General features: G+C 41.8%; 2 protein-coding genes and 1 long non-coding RNA gene across 3 annotated transcripts in view; 1 reads left to right on the top strand and 2 right to left on the bottom strand.

The window, feature by feature from the left end:
- LOC130601185 (protein NYNRIN-like) overlaps positions 1-24,688 on the bottom strand; it is a 216,194-nt gene that overhangs the window by 122,427 nt on the left and 69,079 nt on the right. The gene's annotated exons all lie outside the window — the stretch shown is intronic.
- LOC130601210 (uncharacterized) lies at positions 1,912-24,144 on the top strand. The gene is made up of 2 exons (XR_008972618.1): positions 1,912-2,383; positions 23,679-24,144. It is a non-coding gene; the product is annotated as an uncharacterized LOC130601210 (long non-coding RNA).
- Positions 11,024-13,505, bottom strand: GPR15 (G protein-coupled receptor 15). Its single transcript, XM_057413108.1, has one exon. It carries the CDS (start codon positions 13,246-13,248, stop codon positions 12,133-12,135), a length of 1,116 nt encoding a protein of 371 aa, XP_057269091.1. The 5' UTR covers positions 13,249-13,505; the 3' UTR covers positions 11,024-12,132.

Raw genomic sequence — 24,688 nt, 5'->3', positions numbered from 1 at the left:
CAATGACTGTGAGGTTGATGAGGCACTGGCACAGGGTGCCCAGAGAAGCTGTGGCTGCCCCATCCCTGGCAGTGTTCAAGGCCAGGTTAGACAGGGCTTTGAGCAACCTGCTCTAGTGGAAGGTATCCCTGCCTGTGTCAGAGCGTTGGTACTGGATGATCTTTAAGGTCCCTTCCAACCGAAACCATTCTGTGATTCTGTGTGACTGGGAATAGTCATAGAAACAGAACCATAGAATGGTTTGGGTTGGAAAGGACCTTAAGATCATCCAGTTCCAACCCCCTGACATGGGGGGTTATTATTCCTGCGTAGTGTCTGAAATTTATGGCTGGTAGTCACATTTGAAGAGCTATGCAGTAATTTCACCTCCACACACACATTTCTATCTACAGGTACTGTATTTTGCTGTCCTCTGGCGATGGCAGCCACGGCTGTGCTGTGCAAGCAGGGACCGAGAGGTGCCGTCGCCGTGAGGGAGCGGACCAAAGATGGTGAATGCCCAGCGAGGTGCAGAGCTGACACTACCTTCTTGCCGATGGTCCTGAGCTTCCCACATACTTTTAGCCGAGAAGCTTCTTCGGATTTTAAAAGTAAACACCAAAATCACAAAAGGGACTGTGTGAGAGGGGATATCTGTGTGTACGCGGTGCCAACAACGACGACTGTCACCCACAAAAAGCAGGTGGCTCCCGGGGAGGCCGGGCGGTGGCCGAAGGAGGAAAGCAGCCATCAGCCCTCCAGGAGGGACGGGGTTAGCCGACGGGGCCAGGAGAAGCGTCTGAGGAGGGGCCGCTGAGAGTGGCCGGGGCGAGGGGAAGGAGGGCGGCCAGCGGTGGGGCAGCGCAGTGCCGGCGAAGAGCGGGTGGGTGCAGCAAGCCTTGCGTGCCAGGCAGCCCGCCGGCGGGCGGCAGAGATCAGTCAGCTTCTGCCTCCCTTTCGCTCACAGCCCGCGGCCTCCTCCGTCGCGGCGAGCACTGACTCAGAGCGACACCGCCGCCGCGGCCCGCTTCGCACGCGATGCCGTCGGCATCCCCCCTGCCCACCACCATCGCTAACCCCCGCCTCGCTCCGGCCCCGCTCCCAGCCGCGCCGCCGCCGCGCCAGCAGCACTCCCGCCCTTCTCAGGGCCGGGGCAGCGGCACGGGCGGGAGCAGCCCTGGAGCGCAGGTAGGCTCTGGCAGCGGGCCCGGGAGCCTCCCCTCGGCCGGGCACCACAGGGCTCGCCTGGGAAGGCCAAGGGGATCCACAGCCCTACTTGGGGAGACTCGGGGAGGCGGGCAAGGGTGCTTAGGGGGAACGGAGGAGCAGTTTTACAGCAATAAACCCACCTTTTGGTGCGGCTGAGACAGGCAAATCACTCTCCCAATGAGGGAAGGCTTAGCATAGAGCTTGTGGAAGGGGAAGGGTGTTTTGGCATGTGTTGAGTTGGGGTTGAGGGGCTGCAGCTGGGTGGTGTTGGGTGGGGACGGTTTGAATGTTGTTTCGGTAACGGGTAGAAAGACGTTTTTCGCTTATGTTTGCTGCTTACCTGTGTGCGTACCAGTGAGGGAGGAGTTCTTGTAGCTTGGGTGTATAATGACTATACTGTGCTTCAGACCCTTGGTTTTGGGGGGGAGTAATATTGTGCCAAACCAACTGATGCCATATTACAGAATTCCTCTTTACACTTAGACTTGAGGAAGATATGGAACTAGGCCACTTCTCAAAAAAAAAAGAAAAAAAGCTTTAAGAAGCATTCTGGGTTTGCTATTCAAAAACAGAGAAAATTGCAGTACAAATGCAAGCTCCTGCCTTGACAGGAGCTGTGATAAAACTGCTTCATTAAAGTTTTCCAGCAGCGTAAATGTGGTGTTTGAATGTGCGCCACAGCACTGGGACCATCCATATTCCGTGGGAGTTGTCTAAGTTGCTCACTGCTGTATCTGGAAACAGTTTATAAGAGAAATTGCTATGGACCCCAAGTTGCACTGATTACTGAAGATCTTAACAGTAGAATAAATACTTACAAGTACAGCTGTGATATATGGCAGTGAAGAGCACAGATCTTTTATTTTCTGTACAAAACAGCTTCCCATCTCTAGGTTTACAGTAGCACCCTTGTCAAACAGGTTCAGATGTTAGGTTAGAGGATGCTTTATTCAGAGAGTCCGCTTAAGAGGTGAAAGCTGCAGGTGCAAGAGAAAATGTGTAACTCAGTGTTAGAAAACAAGTGGATTAAGGTTACTGCTTAGAACAATCACTTAAAGATGATTTTTTCCCTAATTGTAACATTTTCTCTTCTCTTCAAAGGCTCCTTTGTATCTTGCCTTTCTCTGGGGTATAATGATGAAAGTCCTGCCAATAGAGGACTGCTCCCTTTGGAGTGGAGTATGGAACCTCCCAGGTAACTTTACCCACAGAGAGGTCTTCAAAATGGTGTTCTCAGGTCAGCTTTGCTGCTTGGGGAGCGCGGAACTGTAAAACAGCTGGTGTGGCTGCATGATCTGCAGGACTAACCTGTCTTCAGTTGTGTCCATAAAGCACAAAGTTTGGGCTTTTTAAGAAAAAACCCCTCACAAACCAAACCTTGTTATAGTTACAGGCTGCTGTAACATTAAACCATAGTTTAACGCTCTCTTTGGTCAGTTAAACTGCCCCTGTAGCTGTTAGCTAATTTGAGCATTTTAGGTTTCTCATGCTTCTGAGCTGGTTTGCTTGGCATGAAAGCGGGAAGTCTCATATTTCTGGTTTTTGGGTGTCAAAAATTGTTGGCGCTACATAGTTACACAGTTATTTTAGCAACTTAAGTAGCTCATCAAGTCTTTTTTGGCAGGTAAAAGTTTGCAGTAGTTGTAGATTTGAAAGGTGCTTTTAGTATTATAATAATAAGCTTGACTCGATAGAAGTCATATTTTGTAAAAATAACTCTGGTAGATATTGCTGGAGGGAGAGAATGTTGGTTTTATTTGGACTTGTCCATTTTCCCAAATAGTACTTTAGTACCTCAGAAAAATAAAGATCTACTGTATGAAATCAGTACACATATACATGACATCTAATACTTTAGTATTGAGAAGCTATGCTTCATCCAAAACAGTAATTAATCTGATTAACTTCTGTATTTGTAAAAATGCCCTTTGTACGTACAAACTCTGTCCTTCTTTCGAGGACTCGTTATTAGCGGTCATGTTTAAAATTTTTCCACTTCAGATGTAAGCACCTTTTGCTCTGTCAGATAGTATTATGGAGGGTGCACTGGGTGGCTTAATGAGGAAGGAAAAGAAATACTTCTATATCGAGTTGACTCAATGTAGGTAAGTGATTTTTGCCAGTTCATGTGCTGTGTTAGAAATATGCTGCAGGCAGTTGTCATCTGCCAACCTGGAGAAAATTGCTTGTGGCAAAAGACAAGAGAGAAGACAGAAATACCTGGCACTGTCAGAAGTCTTTTGGGCAACTCATTGGCAGCTAGCCACCATAGAGGGCTAGAAGATAATGCAGACATTACTAACTCATGTCATAACACATAGAATATGGAGCATGAATGCAGAAAGTTCTTCAGTACTCCACAAGCACTTGCTCCCACAGGGTACCAGGGCTTATGGTTGACTCCCTTGCTGGAGTAAATCACAGACCTGACTTCAATAACTGGGTAAATAAAAAAACAGGTTTTGAAGCATCTAAGCTGTTGGAGTGTGTCTGTTCCATGACTGAGCCAACAGTCTGGTGATGCTCATAAGTGGTTATATTCTGAAAGCCCATCAAATTTCTTTGAAAATGAAGGTTTGTTTCCCCTCATGTTTGCAAAGAAAGCATGTGGTTAAACTTAAGAGTCCAAAAACAATTAAAAGGATCCTCTGAATATATTTGCATAGCGTCTTATAATTTTCAGTGGATTTTGTGAATTCTGAAGATAAATGATGACCTACCCTTTTGGTTTTTGACAGATACATGTCAAGGATAATCTATATGTATGTGATTTTAGTTAGTGAACAAGATGATTGCCTGAAGTCTTTAACAGCTGTGCTGCACTGGTAATGCCACTCATGTTAAAGCATGAGTCAGAATACAAGTTTGCTTTCTTAAAGTAAAAAGGAAGACGGTTACATGTCACTGTTTGTCCTTTCTGTGAACATGAGACACTATGTTAAAACCCAGTAGCATTCTACTGCTGTTAGCAGACATCTCAGCCTTTGTGTTTTTACACCACAGTTTATCACCTTCACTCTACGTGTGTTTGGCAGACTCATCAGTTCATGCTCACTGTTGTGGCAGGAGCCCTTGGTTTGTTTTTCTGCCTGCAAAATGGTGGACACTTCCATGCAAAGCCTGAATTCAGCATAAGATCAACTGACAACTGTTTTTTGCTGTTGTTTTAGTTTATAAGACTAACTATAATGTATATCTTGTTCATTATGTGCAACGTTTTGGAAATCCTGTTTTTATTGTAATCTTCCTTTTTCACTTCCTGTGGACCTTTTCACAGGACTTGATTTAGGGCGCATGCTCTCCTATCTGGTCTTGAGGCAAATACGGATCTTTTTTGAGCCACTTAACCTCACTGTCCACCTCTGACTCTTAGGTGTGGCAGAAATGGGCATTGCCTGGGAGGCATCCAGAGGTAGAGCAGCACACTAATTGTAGCCCTGGTGCCTGTTTGGCTGTGCCAGAGGTCTGGTGAGAGCCAGACTGGTGGCTGTGGGAAGGCTGGGTGTACAGGGATGGAAACACTACTGTGGAAGGACAGCCTTCCGGCAGGCAGAGTGGAAAGCTCACTTTCCTGGAGGGAGTGCTCCCTCCAGCACTCTCCTAGCTGGGTCCCTTTCCATGGCAGAAATCTTGTTTCATCCTGAACCCCACGCTTGAGGGTGGCAGGCTTGGTTTCGCCTGATCTTTAGGGGATGTTCCCCAGAGATGCTTTGTGTCCAGCTGCTGGGTGCTGGAGGAAGGCACTAGCTTTGCTGCATAGAATGGAGAGGGGACTCAGCCTTCAAACCCTCAAACCACTGTTTTTTCACTGTGTGATGCACTGGTCTACAGTGCAGCCAAAGCTGTGTTAGCTGCATGGGTTAGGATACCTGAGCTACTTGTATTTGACTAGTTCACAGGTTTGTATAGATGAAGAAATGGCAGCATGCATTTCACTGTCAGCTTGCAAGCCAAGCAGACAGTCCCCATTCCCTGAGGCTTGTTGATATTCCCATCACTGTATCTTTGCTGCCCCTTCCTGGGGTTGATGCATTTGGATGAGGAGGTTCAGAGCTCCCAGTGTTGCAGTTACCAGTTCACACTCTGGTATAAAGGAAGTCTAAACCACGCACAAACTACAGAAGGATCTACACTGCTTGCCTAGGGGAGGTCCCTGTGTCTACTGGCAATACTGGCTCACCTTCTTACAATTACATTGAGAAGAGTATGCATGCCTTAGGAGAAAACACAGGTGCCTAGATTGGCATGATCTTGCCCTACTTTGTCCAAGTTGCTTAAAGGCAATTTAAGGAAGATGCAGCTAGTACTACCAGAAAACCTAGTCCAGCAGCACAGCTGGAAGCATCTATTCAGGTGGCTCCTCTAAATATGGATGAGTGAGGCCATATAATCATAGGAGTTTTGTGGGTCTTCAGACCTTTTGGAGGTGAATCATTATCATCATGAACTCTGATAGAGAGCACCCTAATCCAGTTGGATTCACTACTGGTTAGGTAGACTTTGGGTTAGTTAGGCTTTCTGTCTTTTGGGGCTTTAAACAACCTGGTCTAGTGGAAGGTGTCCCTACCCATTGCAGGGGGGTTTGGAACTGGATGATCTTTAAGGTCCCTTCCAACCCAAACCATTCTGTGATTCATCCAGACCCAACTCTCGTGGAGTTAGTTGTAAAAAACTCCAGCTGATTTCAACAATACCAGCAATTTCCCCACTGACTTCATTTGGTATTTATTTGGGTGACAGCGGAGGTAAGGACCTATTCTAGTTGCACAAGTTCTTAAAAATTAGAATAGTAGGAGGGTTACATCTCATTTCATGAATCAGACATTTTAATAGCCTCAGGATAACTGCAACCTCTAAAGTGGCTATGTAAATGTGAGCATGCCACACCACCATTGATTCATGCTGCCAAAACATTAGCCCTAGAAGCTATTGGATTATAAGGCTTGTTTATTCTCTCCCTTTCTCTAGCTAGATCTAGTCTTGTCTTTTTATTTTTCCTGTGTGGTAGCTCTGCTTTGAAGAAACAGCTTAGTTTCTCATGGGTACTTTGTCTTAGCACGTTTCATATCTGCCATATGCTCTTTGTTCTGCTGTTGCCTGAGCCTTTTTCTCTCTCTCGGTGAGATACCCACAAGGGTTTTGCAATTACTTGAGTGTTCCTGAATGGTCTGAAGTACCATAATCTTTGACTAGAAGTCAGAATATCTGGCACCTTATCTACAGCTGAGCTACTGGGGGATCATGGACTTGCCATTGCACTTTTCAGGGCATTTGTATCTTTGCTTCTTAAGATCCTTCCATCCATAATGGTTAGTTATGAGGAGAGTGGATATTTATATACCTATACGTCTTTCTTGAAAGCTATCAAGCTTCTACTCTTAGCTGCTACATTTCCTTAAGTGGCGTGATTGTACCCACAGGTTCAAAGCTATGCAAAACCAAATATGCACCTCTCTCTCTTGCTCTCTTTTATTTTTTTAAGTCTTTTCATAATGGTTTGAATGTTTTGCTCTGTTTGAGGTGTGGGTAAATGTTTCTGTGGTTCCCAGAGGAGGGAGGGTGAGGAGTAGGTAACAGGGGAAATGGGTGTTGTGGTCATGCAGGTGCTTAGGCAGTGCATAGAGGGAAGTTATGTGAGTGGCCAAGTCAGGTGCATGGTACTATATAGGGCAGATATGTGCTGGGTATTTATTTATACACTGTGTCCCTCAGTGGAAAAAATGCTCTTTGCATTTTAAGTCTGACTTTCTCGTCATTTTGCATGCCAGTTTTAAAGCAAGACTGAAAAGCTGGATTGATTAAAAAAACACTGACCAAGTTTCATTCTCTGAGCAGAGAGCCACACAGTTTCACAATCTGGTTTTCTTTGCCTCAAATTGAGGGTAAAACAAAGGGCATCCTTTGAGGAACTGCTGTTCTTTTATATTCATATAACTAGTTTTATCAGTTTAGAAAGAGAGAGGGTCCTCAGGTTCTGGGTCTCCCTTTCACAGTAAAAGACAGAGATGATGTTTTTTTTCCAGAATAGACTAGGGACTTTTGGATGCATCATTTATTTTTTAAGAACCTGCTGCTCAGAAAGCGACTGCATAGTCCTTTTTGGGAATCTTTTCTTTGCAAAAGATCTGAAACTAGGCATTTACAAATGAAAGTCTCTGAATTTAGTAATCATTTTGTGGGAAGCATTTTCTTTGATCACAGATTCGTACCTTACTTCCCCTGTCGCCTTCCCTAGCAGCTAAATGCAGTCCAAATTTAAAGAGAAACATGGGTCTCTTCTTTTCTGAGATCTGTTGTTGCAATCCTTCTGGTAAAATCCCATGTGCTCTAGAAAATGTGAAAATTAAACAGTAGAGGAAGAATATTCACTAACTAGACTTAGTGGGAACTTCTGACTAAGAATCTGCTCTCTTACTAATAAGGAAACTGTTTTGAAGTTTGAAAATACATGTTTTGGTCACAATGCATTGTTTAGATGATCGATCCTGATAGTGTTGTATGCTGTCAAACCATAACGTGTGGCTTCTATTTCCAAAGCTGCTGCAATCTGTTACAAAAGGTAGCAGAGGTGAGCTGGGAAAATAATACCTATATTTTAATTTATATCTAAAAATAAGTGTCAACCCAAGCAGCCTACCCTTTGGCAAGGCTTTTTTACTGAGTCACATGTAGAAGGCTGCCTTTATTCTTGAAGGCGGTTGGTTTCCAATCCACTTGCTTTCTCATCTCCCATATTTTCCATTCTTTTATTTTATTATACACTCCAGTCTTAGCTGCCTAAATCTTTGGAACCAGACTCCCTCTGGCTTTTACTGAGAGTGAGATAGTCCAAAACTCCCTGTTACTTGCAGCAAGTGTGAGCACCTGCATCTGCAAACTGAGCAGGTGCTTGGGTTGTTATTGAAACCTAGAGTGCACTAATTGTTCTCTAATGGACTGATATCTCTTTATCTGGTGACATGCAGAACACTAGCATATTTGGGAAATAGCCTGAGTGGATGGATTTCCCATTGAGGATGGTCTTTAGGCCATTTGTGGTCACTGCTTTCTGTTCTTAGCTTACCATGAAACGTGCTCCTTAACTGTGTGAAGGCTTCTAAACAAGAGAAGAATCATACAATTGTTTAGGTTGGAAAAGGCCTTTAAGATCATCGAGTCCAACTGTTTCAGTTAGAAATTTTTGAATACATAATGATTTGTGCTCGCAGCTTGCAAATCTACTCACAAGTCCCTCTTAACCTTATGAATACAAGTGATCATACAGGGATAGACAACAATTTAGTATTCTAGAGGTGTGTAACTGCTAGAAGTATTCCCACCCCTCAGCTGACATCTCTTTGTACTGTTCAGCAGTACCTTACAAGCACCTGAAAAAACCTCTTCTTTTGTAAAGGACCTTACTGTGCCTGTGCAGGAGTCAACATATGTATCATTGCAGCATCTTTGCAAAGTCAGGAAGTGTTCTTACTGCAATTCAGCCTATTCCAAACCTGAGGCACAGACGCCCTGTGAGGGGCTTTACATCCCACCAGTCTAACAGAGCCAGAACAAGAAGTTGCAGGTGACATCTTGGTGCACCTTAGTCAGTGCAAGCTCTCCTCTTAGCTTCCAAGAGCCAGCCTTTACTGCAGTACTTGTTAAGTGTCAGTTCAGTGCAGTGACTACAACACTTGTCTTACTTGTTGGAGGGCAGTAAGGTAGCCCTAATAATTTTGGATCTGAAACTATCCCCTGTGAGACATTTTACTCGGTCATCTGCAACTCGAAGTACCAAAATTAGAGGTGGTACAGTTGTTAGTGTTAACACATCTGGTGCTGAAATGAAGGTTACAAAAATTCTTTGTCCATTTAAGTAAGCTTTAGATCTGGGTACAATTTTTCTCTGTATTGAGATGAAATACTTTCTTTCTGAAAAATGTTTGATTCATCGAAGCCAAAATGGAGACCCAAGAGATGCATATAAGCAGGTCCTGATTTACAGCAGGAAGCAGAGGCACTCCAATTTTCATTATGCACATCTCAGGAAGATGCACCAATCTCTAGATTGTTGAGAGTGTTGCTGGTGGTGTAGTTGTTTTCATGTAAAACCTCAAAAAGTCTTGATTTCTTTCAAGACATACAAAAGCATCTCCAAAATCATGAAAAGGTTTGTGGGATGGGTAGATGAATGTTCTCCATCCAGATCTGCTGACAGATTTCCTAGTAATTGCTTTGCTACCTTTTCATGACAATGAAAGGATTTGACAGATTACAAAAATCCAAACCGTATTCCTTAACTGCAACCATATTGGACTTATTTTAAAATAATAAAAGTGGAGGAAAAAATAAACAGTGCAAATTACTATACAAGATCTTTTGCAGGTGTCGTACCAGAATTGCAGCATTTCCATTTCATATAGCAAGCCACTTTACAGCCATTAAGTTCTTTTAACAGATAAAATAGGCATCCTGTTACATTACACAAGTCCACCACATTAAATACTTGCAGTCACCATAAGTTTGGTGTCATTCTAAGCTGTGTGAGTGCTAACAAACAAATAATGAATAGTAACATGGAATAGTGAAAATTCCAGTAGTACGTTTGTTCAAGCATAGGCTACCTTTTCTTTGGAAAAAATAATGTAAAATAACATTTACACTGTCATGAGAATGTCCAGTAGATGTCTTGCGGTTTACAAGAGCGAAATAAGTGCCTTCGTAGGGTGCGGTCTTTTGGATGAGTGCCTAAAAGCATCCAGAGAGGTTTGCTTTGTTGAATTAGTTGCCTTTTCTGTATTTTTTCTTGCTCATGGGGAGCATTTGCTGTGGAATTTATATATAATTCTCGTCAAACCTGGCAATATTTGATCAGTTTGGTTTTTTTTTTCCCCAAAACGCCTGTATTACAGCTTTAGGCAATGGAAGGAGACCTTGGTAGATGTTCCTTAGTCATTGTTCCAATTTGATCTGGCATTTTGAGGTATTAAATTACTGAAGTATTAATTAATGAAGTAAAAAAAAAAACAAAACAAAAAAAAACAACAACAAAAAGCCAAAAAAAAAAAAAAAAAAGTGACAGCCCTAACTTAAATTTATTTTAAGCCTTGTAGACTGATTATATTCCAAAGACACAGTTCTGCTTTGGGTGGGGATTAAGGAAATAATGAGTGAGATCTGACTTACTAAGATGTGATTTTTTTTTCTGTAATAAAAATTGTAAGTTAGTTGAAATGCAAGTCTTAAGCTTCTTTTTGTAATTAAAATAAGTTTCATGTACTAGTAAAGGTGAAGGGAGGCTGAGAGATTGAGAAGAGGCCATTGAGACAGTAGTTTTTGAGGGACACTGCAAACAGGGTTAAAACTTGAACTGACACTGTTCTTATTTTCAAACACTGGAAGGTCTGAAAACACAGTTGATGCTCTTCATGCATTTGTAAGCCTGAAGCAGTTTGGTCTTTAGGTATGGGGGAAAAAGTCTGTCACGTGGAGGAAGGCAACCAAAATCTTTTAGAAGAGGGGAGAGAAAAATATGCATGTGGTGAAGGGAGGGGAGAGCAAAAAAGTTCCTGTGTCTCTGTGATGCCCCCCTTATAGCGCAGGCACATATTCAAGTATCTTACTGTGTGCCAGAGAGCATACAGCAGCACCAGGAATTGCTGAAAGACAATGCCTCGGCTGACCCTGCAGTGCCAGCTCTTTACAGCTCCAATGAGGGTTTGCTGTGTGAGCCTGTGGGCACAGCAGGGAACTGGCTGGGGAGCTGGGCAGGATGTCCATGCCTTGGTTTCCAGGTTTGCGCTGCTGCTGGGTGAGCTCTGTTTTCATTTCTCTGCCTACATTAACACGACTGCAAAGCTCAAGAAAAAATGCAAATACCAGGATTTATTTGTAACACCCAAAATAGTCATCCCCATTTACAGATGTTTAGAACATACAGAGGTGTGAAAAGAAAAGCTATACTGAATGCACTCGTGCTGCAGGTACATGAGAGAGATACCTCTTCCATTGTTCAGTTCACCTTTTCTTTTCCCTGCTGTCCAGACAGTAGCCAGGTCTTCAGGCTTTGCACATTGCTCTCTCTTTCTTATGAGTTATGTTGGCTGGTGTAGCTGTCTTCCATTTAAAACCTTTTAGCAGGTCTGCAGGTCTGTTACACCACTGTACGAACAACCTAAGCAGTCAGAAATTGTGTCAGAACCTCAAAGAAGTCTCAAAACCCACAAGTGTTTTTGTTGTTGTTGGGTTTTTTGCCTTTAAGAGAAAGGTTAAATGAAGTATTGCTTTTGCTTCTTTTCTCGTTTCTCTGCCTTCAAGTTAGCTTTTTTTCTGAAATCAGAAATCGGGCTGAAGATTTAATGCCATAGTAAGAAGCTGAGACTTAAAGAAAAATGCACAGGACTCAAGCTGCAAGACCTAGTAACACACAAATCCATCAAAACATTAGATTTCTAAATTCAGAAAACCTCCAAACCCCCAGAATGTATCAGGCTGGTTTGAGGCCACTGTGACATGTTTGTTGGTGAGCTAGGAACCAGAGAGAAGAAACACTTGTGTTGTTTTTCTTGCTCCGCACAGAATAAAAACATATATATATAGATATATACATGTAAAAGTTCAAAGCTTGCCTCACAACAGCTTTATCTGAGTCACATGATTCGTCTTAGTTTGTAGCACTTGTGCTGGGGTTCTGGTATAAGCATTTGTGGATATTTCTTGGCACGATGGTTTCTGCTTTACACCATTCAGTGACACAGTGATCTCTGTGAACCGTAATCTGTGGTTAACGTTTCCTATTCCATCGATCTGCATTTAAAGGGAAGCAGTTCCTCCCACCTGAAGTGCCAGCTGCATTACATTTGCACCTTTGTCGTTAATCTCTCCTTTTGTTTTCAGCTTCTCTCACTTTATTCTTTGCCTGCTGTCTTTGGAGAGAGAAGTTCCTTCCTGTGCAGTCCCAGCTCCCTGTCAGAGGGACACAGAGCGCTTCCTCTTCCTAGCAGCATTCTCCCCGGCAATAAAATTGGATAAGGAGTGGCTTAGGCGAGTGTCCAGAGTATCCAGGTTGCTGCCGCTGCCACTGCTTTTCACCCATGGGCACAGGCACCGAAGCATGGCTCTGCGGATGTAGTTGTCAAAGCAATAGTAAATGAAAGGGTTGGCACAGCTATTGGCAAAAGCAAAAGGGCTGCTCACCTTCATACCCAGCTGGGCAACCATATCAGGAAAACAGTCAGGCTGCTTCATGAGTCCCAAAAGGATGGCCATAAGCTTGAAAAGATTGAAGGGAACCCAGGAGATAACAAAAGCTGCTACTACAATGGAGACAATCTTGATGGATTTTCTCAGTTTCTTATCATGTTTCCCAGTTCTCTGATAATGCACACAGAGTCTTTTGGTGATGGAGCAGTAAAAGGTTAAGATACTCAACAGTGGGAAGAAGAAGGCCAGGATTAAAAGCATCAGTGACATAATCTGCTTGGCTTCTGTCACGGCTTTGTCTGTGCAGTAAGTCTTTCCATAGTGCTTCTTCAGTTCTCTGGACAAAAGGGTTGGCATTCCTAAGCAGCAGGATAATAACCAGACACAGATGCAGAGTCCACTGCAGTAGGATCTTGTTCTGAGCCGTCTAGCGATAGAGGGATGCATTATAGCGAGGTACCGGTCAGCACTCATACAAGTGAGGAGGAGGATGCTGCAGTACATGTTGACTGAGATGACATAGGAACTAGTTTTGCAGAGGAAAGCTCCTACCCTCCAGCTCCCATCCGATGCCTCCTTGTCCACCCAGAGCGGAAGTGTAATGAGGAAGATGAAGTCAGATGCAGCAAGGTTGATGATAAAGATGTCAATCAGCCTCTGGACCCGTCGCTTGAAGACTAAGGCTGCTATCAGGATGGAGTTGCCCACAATGCCCACCAGGAACAGAGCAGTGTACAGGATAGGGAGAAAAGTAGACATATGTTGCAGGTTCTGATATGGGCAGTTGTCATCGTAGTAGTAGTAGTAGTAGTTGTAGTTGAAAGTGACTGTAGTCACAGGGGAAAACTGGGTGAGTTCCATTTCTGGCCAAGCTGTCCCCATCCCCGCTCTGAGGAAGGCTCTGAGCTTCCCCTACCCTTGCCCTCAAGGTCTTCCTTAAAAACATGATAGCAAGTGAGGGGGGAGGAGTGCAGAAAGGGGGGAGGAGAAAAGTGGTGGTGGTGGTGGGGTAATTTATATACTTTTACGCAATCACTTAGGCAGCGGACAAGTGATGATAGTCTCTGATTAGTCAAAACCCTGTCTTCAGAATAAACGCTTCTTTTTTTAAAATCAGGTTTAGTTTTACTGATTATATCTTCATGTTGCATTTGCCTGTATAAGCAAACCAGGTTTGGGGTTTGCTTTTATTATGGTGGGGGAGGTAAGGTAGTTTTCAAGATTCTGAACTTTTGATTTTTTAGGACAGGATATTGCTAGTTTGCAAAGGTTTGAGACTGAACCAGTTCAGAAGAAGACAGAGAATTCAGGTGCCACATTCTTTATTGTTTCTCAAAACATTTTGTGTAAATTGCTTTTTGGAAAATATTCAACTTTTCTGAGGCTTTGAGGGTTTTATAATTTCTTTCTCTGTTTATGATTGTTGTTTCCTGTTGAGAGTAATTCTCTCGTATGAAAATATTTCAGGGAAAATATTTAAAACTACCCTACCCATTCTGCCCTGTAGTGAATTGTTCTGTATCAGTCCACAGCTCTCCACTGCTCTGCCAGCACCCCCTGCCTGCCCTGCAGCTCCTCCAGTTCCCCCAGCCCTGTGCACCCCATGCCTAGCTTTATGAATGGATTAGAAACATAGAGGACAGATTTCCTGTGTGTTACATACTCTGCAATTTGAAACGTGACTTGCCACCTCTGCCATTTCCTTATCATCCACAGTCCTGGTCTCCAGAGCAGTTTCTGTTCCTTCTCTCCTCTGACTGTGCAGCTCACATGGCTCTTGAGCTGTTGTTATGTACAATGCTTGCTTCTCTTAAAGAGTTCTGATCTCCTTCATCTTTCATTTGCAATATCAATATTTCTCCATCTGTGGCTTACCTTACAAACAGCCCTTTCAGTGATCCATAAATCAAATGAAAAGTCTCACTTTCTGAACTACCGAATTCATTAGTTTTGTCAATACATACCAATGTGAAAGAAACTTCTACTACCGATCTTCATCATCCTTCCTCTATTCTGCAGATAAATTAATTTTCTCCTTCCTCCCCCTCCCACCTGCATGTTCACAGACCATGCATATCTTGAGGATTCTCACAGCTTTGAGCAGATTGCTTACGCAGCATGCTTGAGCCATGGGCAGGTAGAACACACCTATGTGTCTCTGCACAGGCAAACAGCAACTCCAAATTGCATGGAGAGTAAATTAGCCCCTCCAGTTTACTCTGGATGCACACAGATTCACTGCTGAAACAGGGAAGTACAAAATGAAATATACTCTTCTGTACAGAAGTAAATTTAGTTCTGCTTTGTAGCTAAGCAACGTTGACCTTGTTGGCAAATAATAATAGGAAAAAGGAAACATTTTGGATAAATGTTTCATAATGACAAGCTAGAACTGGACTAGTGTTGGGCAGCTTGAAAACAGGACTTTCCAAACCTGAAGTTCAGCCAAAGTGATGAAGATGATGAAGAGATGACCACCAGGGGTCCCAAAGACCACTATCGTGCACATGTGCAAATATGTGTAAACCTATGTGAAGTAGTTCTGGGAAATGTTATGAATATGTATGTCAATTACTAGAAATATAATGAATATGTATATTAAGAAACAATATAATCACAGCCTGATTGATGCTGGGACAAGGTGTGTTAAGAGGAGCTATCCCCCATGTCTCCCAGCACTGCAATAAAGAATAGTTGCTTGCCAACTTTGTTGGTGAGTTCTTTACAAGTTCTTTGAATCAGTTTGGTACCCCAGATGGGACCCTCTCTGCTCAGCTGCAGGACCCGCTGAGGACAGGGCTCCCTAGGGCCCTCAGGAATTTTTCCCGGAGGGACCCCTCGACTCATTTGGATCCCTGCAGGAGCAGACAAGGACCATCTTTAAGAAGGTATTCTTTTGTAAGTATGATTTTGTTTTGGTTAACTTTCCATAAGTCACAGGAGATGTCCTGCACAGGAGTTTGTTTGGAGTTTGGATTTTGATGGGTTAACCTTTTGTTTGGAGCCTTCTGTAAATCGAGATACAGAAATCTCATAGGCAAGGCATATACCCGACTGCTAGTGCCCGATTGGTATACATTCGAATTTGTTTGGAACTCTGTGATGGTATTTGACCTAATTTGCAGATTATCATGGTACTGATTTTGGTATTGACAACATGATACGGTTAATGCTGTACTGTATGTTGTGATTGCATCATTAATAGTTGTTTGTCTAATTGGATTTTATTTGTGTTCTAAGTATTGTAGTTGTGTGGAGTGTACTTGAGAGATCCCTTTTATATGTGTGTTGAGGGCAGGGCTTGGTCAGTGGGGCATGTAGCTGCACAAGGAGACACTGTTCTGTGTATTTTTGTTGTCAGGCTCGGGTTGAAGTTTTTGTGTAATATGCTGTCATTATGTTTCATAAGAAAGTGCCTCGGGCTGTGGCTTCTCCTGTGGAGCGACCGGGGTGGACACAGGAACTGTGAAGCACATTGTGGGATAAAATAGAAACTTGCACTAATGTGGGACCTGAACTGTGTGGAGCCAAGGACCCCATGGGAGTGTTAAAGTATTGAGGTGAGTTTGTACAAACCCCCATACCCACTTGAAGGTGCAACTGAGCCATGCTGGACGCAGGGGGGGCTGTTTGCTATTTGCCTACAAAGGAATGGTAGGTAAGAACACAGAGTTGGAGCAACAAGTAGCGGATTTACATTCTGAGCTAGAAACTGTTAAAGCAGAAGTGCTGTTGCAAGGCAGGGATTTTTAGCCACTGCAGAGCAGGGTGAGAGATGTAGGGAAAAAAAAACAAACGGAGCAATAAAAAAGGCACAAAGGCAGTGGGGCCATGAGTTTGTGCCCTTGTATCTGATCCCAACTGGAACCCGGAGACATGGGATGAAGTAGTGTATGCAGATATGTTTTTCAGATTAAGAAACCACCCTGAGTGGCAGAGGGAATGTGGGATTAATGTAGCTCTGCCAGATCCCTTAATTTTAGTTTTGGAAAAGGACAGGGAAAAACAGGGATCTAAATTGGAGAGAAGTTGTTCAGCCTGTGATACTGGAGAAAGATGTTTAAAGTTAAGAAAAAGGAGTAAACAGGAAGATATGGTGGAGTATTATGTATTACTGGTACTTCCAAGAAGAGTGTGCCCTGGCCTGAATCCCTCTGATATTGACAAGGAGGAAGGGGTTGCAGTTGCTGATGATAGAACAGAAGGACCTGAAAATGTTACTCCAATTGCCACAAGCATTTGTAGCAAAACAGGGCCAGTAATTCAGGCACCTTTAAGACAGGCAATGGGACCGGAGGGTCAGACAAGAATAAAGGTGAACTTTTCAATGGGAGATTCGGATGCTTGGAAGTTAGCTGTGGAAGAGTATCGGGATGATCCCATAGGAGTGGCAAAAAGGTTTGCATTGATTGTTAAAAGCCAAGATCCTGACTGATGGGACATAGATGTAATGCTGGATGCATTAACTGAAACGGAAAAACAGTGGGTATTAAAAACAACCCGTGCTCACGTACGTGGTCAGATTACTGCAGGAGCATTAGCAGGTAAAGTGGAAGATCATATCCCCATTGCAACACCAGACTGGGATTGCAATCTGCCCAAGGATTGTGCTGCTTTGAAAAGATATCAAAATTGGATGAAATTTGGACTGGAAAATGCAATTCCAAAACCAGTAAATTGGTCAGCCCTGTTTGTTGTAAAACAAGGGCAAACCGAAACACCGAGTTTTTGGATAGGTTGAGGGAAGTGGTTGTGAAAGTTTACTACGTTAGATCCCTCCTCAGGAAAGGAAGTAGCAGATAGCCAATCTGTTTTTAGGACAATCATCAGAAGATATTAGGAAAAAGCTTCGGAAGTTTAAAGAGCCACGTAATCATGATACAGAAAAGTTGATAGAGGAAGTGTGGAGAGTGTATAGAAATCGAGAACCGGTAGAGAAGAAAAAGCTGACTCGTACCATAGCCACAGCTACGGTGGCAGCTTTGGGACAAGTAGGAACTAGTAAAGGGAGTAGTATAAGAGGATGAGGCAGAGGCAGAGGAGGAATGTCAGACAAAGATAAAGTAAATCCTTTGTCTGTGGGACCGGATCATCATGCATATTGAAGGAAAATTGGACACTGGAAGCAATATTGCCCTATCCTAAAGAATCTCCAGACAGATCTGGTGACTGAATTGGAGCTAGGCTAACAGGGACTGGGGGAATCTACCCTAGCAGATCCACTGATTAAATCATAGCTAGGGACCAGAGAAAAGGAGGTGGAATTTTTAGTGGATACAGGAGCAGCCTATCCGGTGTTAAATCAGAGTTTGACTCCATTGGAAAAGAATTTGTTACAGTTGTGGGAGCTACTGGTTGCCAAGAAAAAGCATTCTTTCTGAGACCTGTACAGTTGGGAAAACAACTTTTCCTAATTTGAGTACGAATTGGGAAAACAAATAGGAATGTATAAACATCAATAAATGCCGAATTCTCCAAAGTCTTTACTAGGGTGAGATCTACTAGAACATTTGGAAGCAATCATAACGTTTAAGGAAGGAGAAATGGAATTAAAAGTTAAAGACAAACAATTAATTGAAGTCCTGAATTTATCTTTTATTCAACAGAAAAGCAGAAAGAAGGACCTCCCTGAAATAGAAGAAGTCTTTATCGGGTATATCTGGGAGCATGGGTATCTGAAGTTCCGGGTAAGGCTAAAAATGCTTTATCTGTTATAGTAGAAATAAAATGAGGGGGGCACCCAGTTCAGATAAAACAATATCCCTTAAAATCAGAGCATCAGAAAGGAATCAGAGAAATAATTGATAAATTTTTAAAATATGGTTCGCTAATTGAATGTGAATCAGAATATAACACCCCTGTTTTACCAGTAAAGAAACCAAATGGAAAGAGTTATAGGTTAGTTCAGGATTTAAGGGCAATCAGCAAAATTGTGGAGGATATTCACCCAGTAGTAGCTAATCCATACCCCCTATTAACCAAATTGAACAATAACAAAAAATGGTCTACCATGTTGGACTTAAAGGGCACATTCTTCTGCCTGTCTTTAGCTAAAGAAAGCCAAAATTTGTTTGCTTTTGAAGGGGAAACCCCCAAAATGGGAAAAAAACCTCAGTTAACTTTGACAGTATTCCCTCAAGGATTCAAAAATAGCCCGACGATATTTGGAAATCAATTAGCTCGAGAACTAGAATCTAGAACTAGAATACACCCACTCAGACAGGAACTTTGCTACAATATATTGATGATTTGCTACTTGCTACTGAAACTAAAGAAGAATATTTTCAATGGACTGTTGAATTGTTTAATTTTCTGGGACTGAGTGTCCAAAACAAAAAGCACAGTTAATTCAAACATGAGTCTCTTATTTAGGATATGAAATAACCAGAGGACTATGAGAGCTTCAAACAGCCCGAAAGGAAGCCATTTGCCAAACGCTAAGACCATCCACAATCAGGGGCCTTCAGACATTCTTGGGTATGACTGGATGGTGCCGACTTTGGATCCATGATTATGGAATAGTGATAAGACAGTTATACAAACTACTGAAAGGAAATCCTTCTGGTTTAAACTGGACTGATCAAGCCAAGGAAGCGTTCAACTCCTATGAAAGGCAACAGGTAGCTCTGGGGATCCTGGCTCAGAGATTAAGACCCTACAAAAGGGCAGTGGCATTTTTTTCAAAACAGCTTGAAGTAAGTAGTAGGATGACCAGGCTGTTGATGACTCAGAGTTCTTGCTGAGTTCTTCAAATTACTGCCAGGGCTCAGGTTATGCTCTCCTGTGCAGCAGGTGCCTGGGAGAGTTTCAGGCACTTGGAAAAGCAGCCAGCTGCTATTAAAACCAGCTGATGGATCAAGGAGTATTTAGGTCGGCACTCTTTCTTGTGTAGGTAGGCTGATGTCTAATAAGAAGCTAGTTATATACAACTGCCTTCCTACCTGTAAGGCACTAGCGGACTCTAGCTATTGACATAAGTGTGACATAAGTGCGATCCTGTAAGGAAGCACAGGCTAAAAATTATCTTCTTGCCATTTTAAGAGGGGTGTAACCATTCACTGTAGAATTTGCTGTGTCCTCTTAAGTAGGAGGCAGTAATTCGTTTTAGTTAGACCACTCCCTAATTAAAGTAATTTTTGTAGATTTGTAAAATGCCTTGTTGTAATTCTATGAGTAATCTCCTGCATCTGACTGCCTAGCAGACAATTCTTAGCTTCAGTGAAATGTGAATGTCTCTTCTACGGTGATTGAAGTGATCCAGGGACTACTGCTGTAAGTCTTTTTGTTTGTGAGAGACTCAGCTCAGAGTCCCTTTAATTAGTTACAGAATGGATTTGTGTTCCAGCTTATTTCTTCCCTGGCAAAGCTGGGAGAAGGGAACACAGAACTAAAGTCAACTGCTGCCCAGTAAAAAGGATGTAGGTTTTGCTCTTTAATAGATTGCATGCAAGCTGTTATCAGCTTATTTCTTAAAAAAGCAGACTCAAAGTTGTATATTTGCTGACTCCCTCTTCCATTGGCAATGTTGAATGTGCTTTATCTTACCAGGCTGTGAGTAACATTAAAACCCATATTGCTGTTCAAGATTTGTTTCCATGCATTTTATCACTTACTGATAAGGTGACTTCTGCCTCTAGTCAACACCTCTGTGGGTGTCATGAAAGCTAGTTCAAAAGCTTCAAAGGCTAAGTGCAAAAGAGAAGAGAGATAAGAATCTTTAAAAATCAGGAAATACAAAGGTTTCCGACAGTCATTTGACTTTAGCACATTATGCATCCTGGACACGTTATGGTACTGACTTACTGTGTTTATGACAAGCAGTATTATGTTAACATTTAATAAAAGAGGTGACAGAGTATGAGATACTGCAACACAGCCAAGGTATCCCAGTGCTGTTGGAAGTTTTTAACTGTGCACTTTAAAAAATTGTACCTTGGTTTCTTTGAAGGAAACATTTCTATCAATCGTTGGCATTTAGAATGATGTGAAATACTTAATAAAATGGATGTAGTCAGCTTTATAAAAGTCCAGTACCAGTTTTCCAATGAGCTGCTTAACTCCTTGCTCCATATTTGTTCAGTTAGTGAATCCAGGAGGTACTACAGTTGCTAAAAATTCAGAGCTTTCTCAGTTTCCCCACCCCATTTGCTGCCAGACTTGACACCTGTTGGGCAAGTGATATCTTTGAGAACTGATAACACAAATTTATTAAAACATTAGATTTCTAAATCCAGAAAACCTCTAAAAAATCACCAGAAATGACCAGGTTGGATAAATTGGATCAGGTGAGGACATAGTAATTTGTATGCCATAGACGTATGAACCTGTAAGCAAGCACATGCTAAAAATCATTGTTTTGCCATCTGAAATTTACAGAAGGTATACCCACTTTTCATCTAAGATTGTGTATGCCCAAGTATCTTACAGATTACAGAAATGCTTTTTTATGCATTCAGTGCAGAGATGAGTTTTGCTTCATCTTTCCTTATTTCTGCTTCAAAGAATGTATTTCAGGTTTTCTTTCTTCCAAGAAGCACTAGGACATTCTCTTTCCATCAGTACTAGAGTGGCAGATCACCTGAACCCTGCAGTCTGAGGTACAGTAGTTTTGTCTCTCTTCCAAAAAGGGACCTATGTGTTATTTTACTCTTCACTTAGTCCCTAGCAGCTTACATGCAGTTGCAAGCTTTAGAAATAAGGCACAAAATTCTCTACCTCCATCTCAGACTGCTGCATACTCCTTGAAATTCACTCCTTCCTCTCACCATCCCAGAGCAGACAAAAAAGTGAGTGATTTTTTAAGAAGCTTAATGGAACCATAAAGCTTTCTCATATGCCATGTATTCTTGTGTTGGGGGTTCCTCAGTTTGTTGTCTCCCTGTAGTTTAACAGCCTTACTTACTAAAATAAAAAATTAGATTGTAAACCTTTTCCAACAGGTACCAACTCTGTTCTCTTGAGTTTGCTCTGTATTTCTTGAATGCTCTTGCGGATGTCACTGAGTGTTGCCATTTTATAACGTGACACTTCCTCATCTGGACAGAAGATTTGCAAAGGTGGGATAAAGCATTGTCATGAATAATAAAGCAATCTGTAATTACCCAAGTGAAGCAGCAGCAGACGTATTTGTCAGTAGTCTTAAGCCTTGTGGGCTTTTTATGTGCTATTGATTCGCTTGGGGCACCATACAGGATCTTTCTCTTCCCAGAGGTCATTTCCCTGAGCCAAACTCAAAAATATTGAGGACAGGGAAGTTCCCCTTATAGCACTTCTGTATAGATATTCCAGAAAGCTCAACACATGAAGTGCTAAGATCCAAGAGATGCAGTGAGATGTTTTGTCATCAGGAGGACAGCCTCCACGCTCTCCTCACCCCTTCCCAGATTTCCACAGCACTTTCCTCCTCCCACACCTCAACAGATACATGTAAACCCTTTTGCCAAACAAAATTTTATGCTGGAGCAACAGCTACTGGCATATCTTGCGTGTACGCTCTGCCATTCGGCTACTACTCTGACACTCCTCTGAGAAGATACAGCCACTGGTGGTGGGTAGTTCTGAACCTGAGAGTGAACCTGGAGCCTTTGTAACCACACACTCACAGCAGATTCTGTAATCATGACTGTGTATTTGGCCAGTTAGGCTTTAGAGCGTATGCTTCCCTGATAAACCTTTCTCAAACGCACTTGTGAAGTTTGTCATGTCAGTGTTTGTACCGTTCCTTAAATATTCCTCACAGGAAATGCTGAAGTATTTCTAGCAGTACCAAGGGAAAATATTTCATGTCTTTCTTCACAGTGATACATGTATTATGGTAGCATTCTAATGTCGTGGCAAAATTAGTAGAAGAGATGCACAGCAGAACTATCTGCACAGGAAGTATGAAGGGTTGTTGATTTAGACTGTCACACACTCCTTACAAATTTCTGCAATTGAAGCATTTGTGGTAGCAAGGTGTGGGTTTGGGGTTGTTTTTTGTTTGTTTGGGGTTTTTTTTAATTTTATTTTTTTACATTCTCTATTTTACTAGTAACTTAAATGTGGTTTTATTCCAACTTGCACATCTGTTTTTATATAATCACAGGCATTTAAATAAAATGAGTTACGTATCTGTAAAGTATTAATGATTACAGATTCTGAGAAGGAACAGAGGTTCATTTGGCTGTAAAAGAAAGTGTAGTAGTTTCTAAATGACTGTACTTCAAAAACCTTCTGTAAGGAACAGAGATTCACAGACCTAATTTAAAAAAAACAACCAAAAACCCGCACCAAATTGGCTGCAATTGCCCTACTATGCTGTAACTTAGGTGAAGGCAGGCTCAGAGGTAACCAGATGAATGCTAACCAACAGAAGTTTCGCCCCTGCACAAAGAGGAGTGGGTAACTGATTCAAGTAAAATTGCAGGCACTGAGACAACGCATTGGGGTAGGTTGAAATAGTTTCATACCAAGAACAGTAGTCTACAAAGTGTAGTATGGGAAGAAAATAATTTTTGTACACTTAAATATTTTTAAAGTGGTGTTTATTTCCTCTTTAGCTCATCCTTGTTCAATTTATATTTCTGTGTATGTTTTCTAATGTATATAATGTATTAGTGCAGTAGTACATGTATATAATTAAAAAAAAAAAACCACCATATAATAGGGATGCATGCTCAAAATGTCTTTACTGATGAGATGCATGGCAAAACATTTTGGAGACCACTGACTCAGAGGACAAGTGGGCATCATTAAAGCAAATCTGTTCTATTCATCGTATTAGGAAGAAACACATCTAGAAGGTCTTCTCTCTGAAAAATTATAATGAGGGTAGAGTTTTCTTAGCCTAAAATGTTCTATGCCACAGACAGAAAAATATAGAAAGCAGAAATAAAACCAATGTGACTGTATAAAGAGGTCTGAGGGGAATCCATGGGATTTTCTGCTCATTCTGGCTATGTGAAATGTTCACAGATGGTAACTAAAACACAAAACCTGAAATTGCCCTTTTTATTATTGCAAAGAGCATATTTTTGGGAGTGGAGAGGCAATATCTTGTAGTAAATTAATTAGTAATATTGGAAGAAATATTCAGACTCTTGAACACCTTTTTCAGGTCTGGATCAGTAACTTGTGCATATAAGAAGACTGTTTTTTCATTTCTTAATTCTCATCCTGTATAAACTTCATTTAATATAGTTAATTAAATATGGTGCTGCCTCCTACAAATGTTTTCTTAATTCCTTAGACTGTGAGAACTGACATGACACAAATTTTGTATGACACAATTTTTTCCAAAATACTAAGATTTTGTTTCTTTGTTTTGTTTGCAGCACTCTGGTGTTAAATTCTCTGTCAGTGCCTGAGAACTTCTGCTAAAGGTACTAACTAATGCATGTGACTCAGCTCTGCTATCAAAGAAACTTCAGTTTTCCAAAAAGCAGGAACAGCATTTAAGGTTTATTCCCTCTAGGAGTTATTTCCTTTGTGCTTTCATGCACAAACTGGCACCATTTCTGCACAGTAAAGCAAACTTTTACTTTCAAAACCTTCCCAAATGACCCTGTTGTGTAGCTGAACTGATCAGCCAGTGGTTCCACTGAGGCACACTGGGGAAGAAGAGAAAACGAAAAAACATAGGTGCTGGCAATGAATGATTCTGTATCTTCATCTGTAATGTTTTCATTGGGTGACTCGTACTCTATGCAGGGGTGTTTTTCCAGGGGGAAGAAACAGATCCAGGTGAAATCTGCAGAGAGTATTTGAAATTATATAAATAAAAGGAAAACACATCTCTTCCCTCTGGCTGTTTACAAGCAGCTGCACACTTTATATTGATCACAGCAGATTATAAAGGGGCCACTATAGTCCAATTCAGTAATGGAAGTAGCAATGGCTGCAAATTTTTCCAGAATTGATTCTCATTTGTACAAGATTAAAACTTTTAGGAGAAAAACTTACAAACCTTCCAGCATTGGATAATTCACTGCAATTTACAGTAAACAATTCCTGTTCTGCTTAACCAATGGTTTAAAATACAGAGGGAGGTTTCTGGTTGGTTGTGGGGTTTTTGTTTGATTGTTTCGTTCTGTTTTGTTGGTTTTTTCATTTCTTTTAACATTTTATAGCTTCAACTGCTGATAGTTTTGCCAGGACACTAAAAAAACTATTACTGACTTTTTTTTTTCCCTATTGCCATTACGTGTATTTTATAGTCTTGCTAAGGATTTTTAGCTCTCTCTTCAGAAAAATAAATTGACTGACCTTCTGTGATATATTTCACTGAGAAAGGCTTCCTAATTGCTCGGTGATTTTCATGTCCCTTTTCAGGTTTCTCTCAACA

Source organism: Pezoporus wallicus, unplaced genomic scaffold (genome assembly GCF_028554395.1).
Source record: "Pezoporus wallicus isolate ANWC-B61680 ecotype Strahan unplaced genomic scaffold, APGP_CSIRO_Pwel_v1 contig_6484, whole genome shotgun sequence".
Classification (NCBI taxonomy): Eukaryota; Metazoa; Chordata; class Aves; order Psittaciformes; family Psittacidae; genus Pezoporus; species Pezoporus wallicus.
Note: the sequence above shows the minus strand (reverse complement) of the source record. Positions and strands in the feature narration are given on the sequence as shown.

Bases quoted from the DNA above. Each gene is read 5' to 3' on its own strand.
- GPR15 (XM_057413108.1), bottom strand. From the start codon at position 13,248: ATGGGGACAGCTTGGCCAGAAATGGAACTCACCCAGTTTTCCCCTGTG.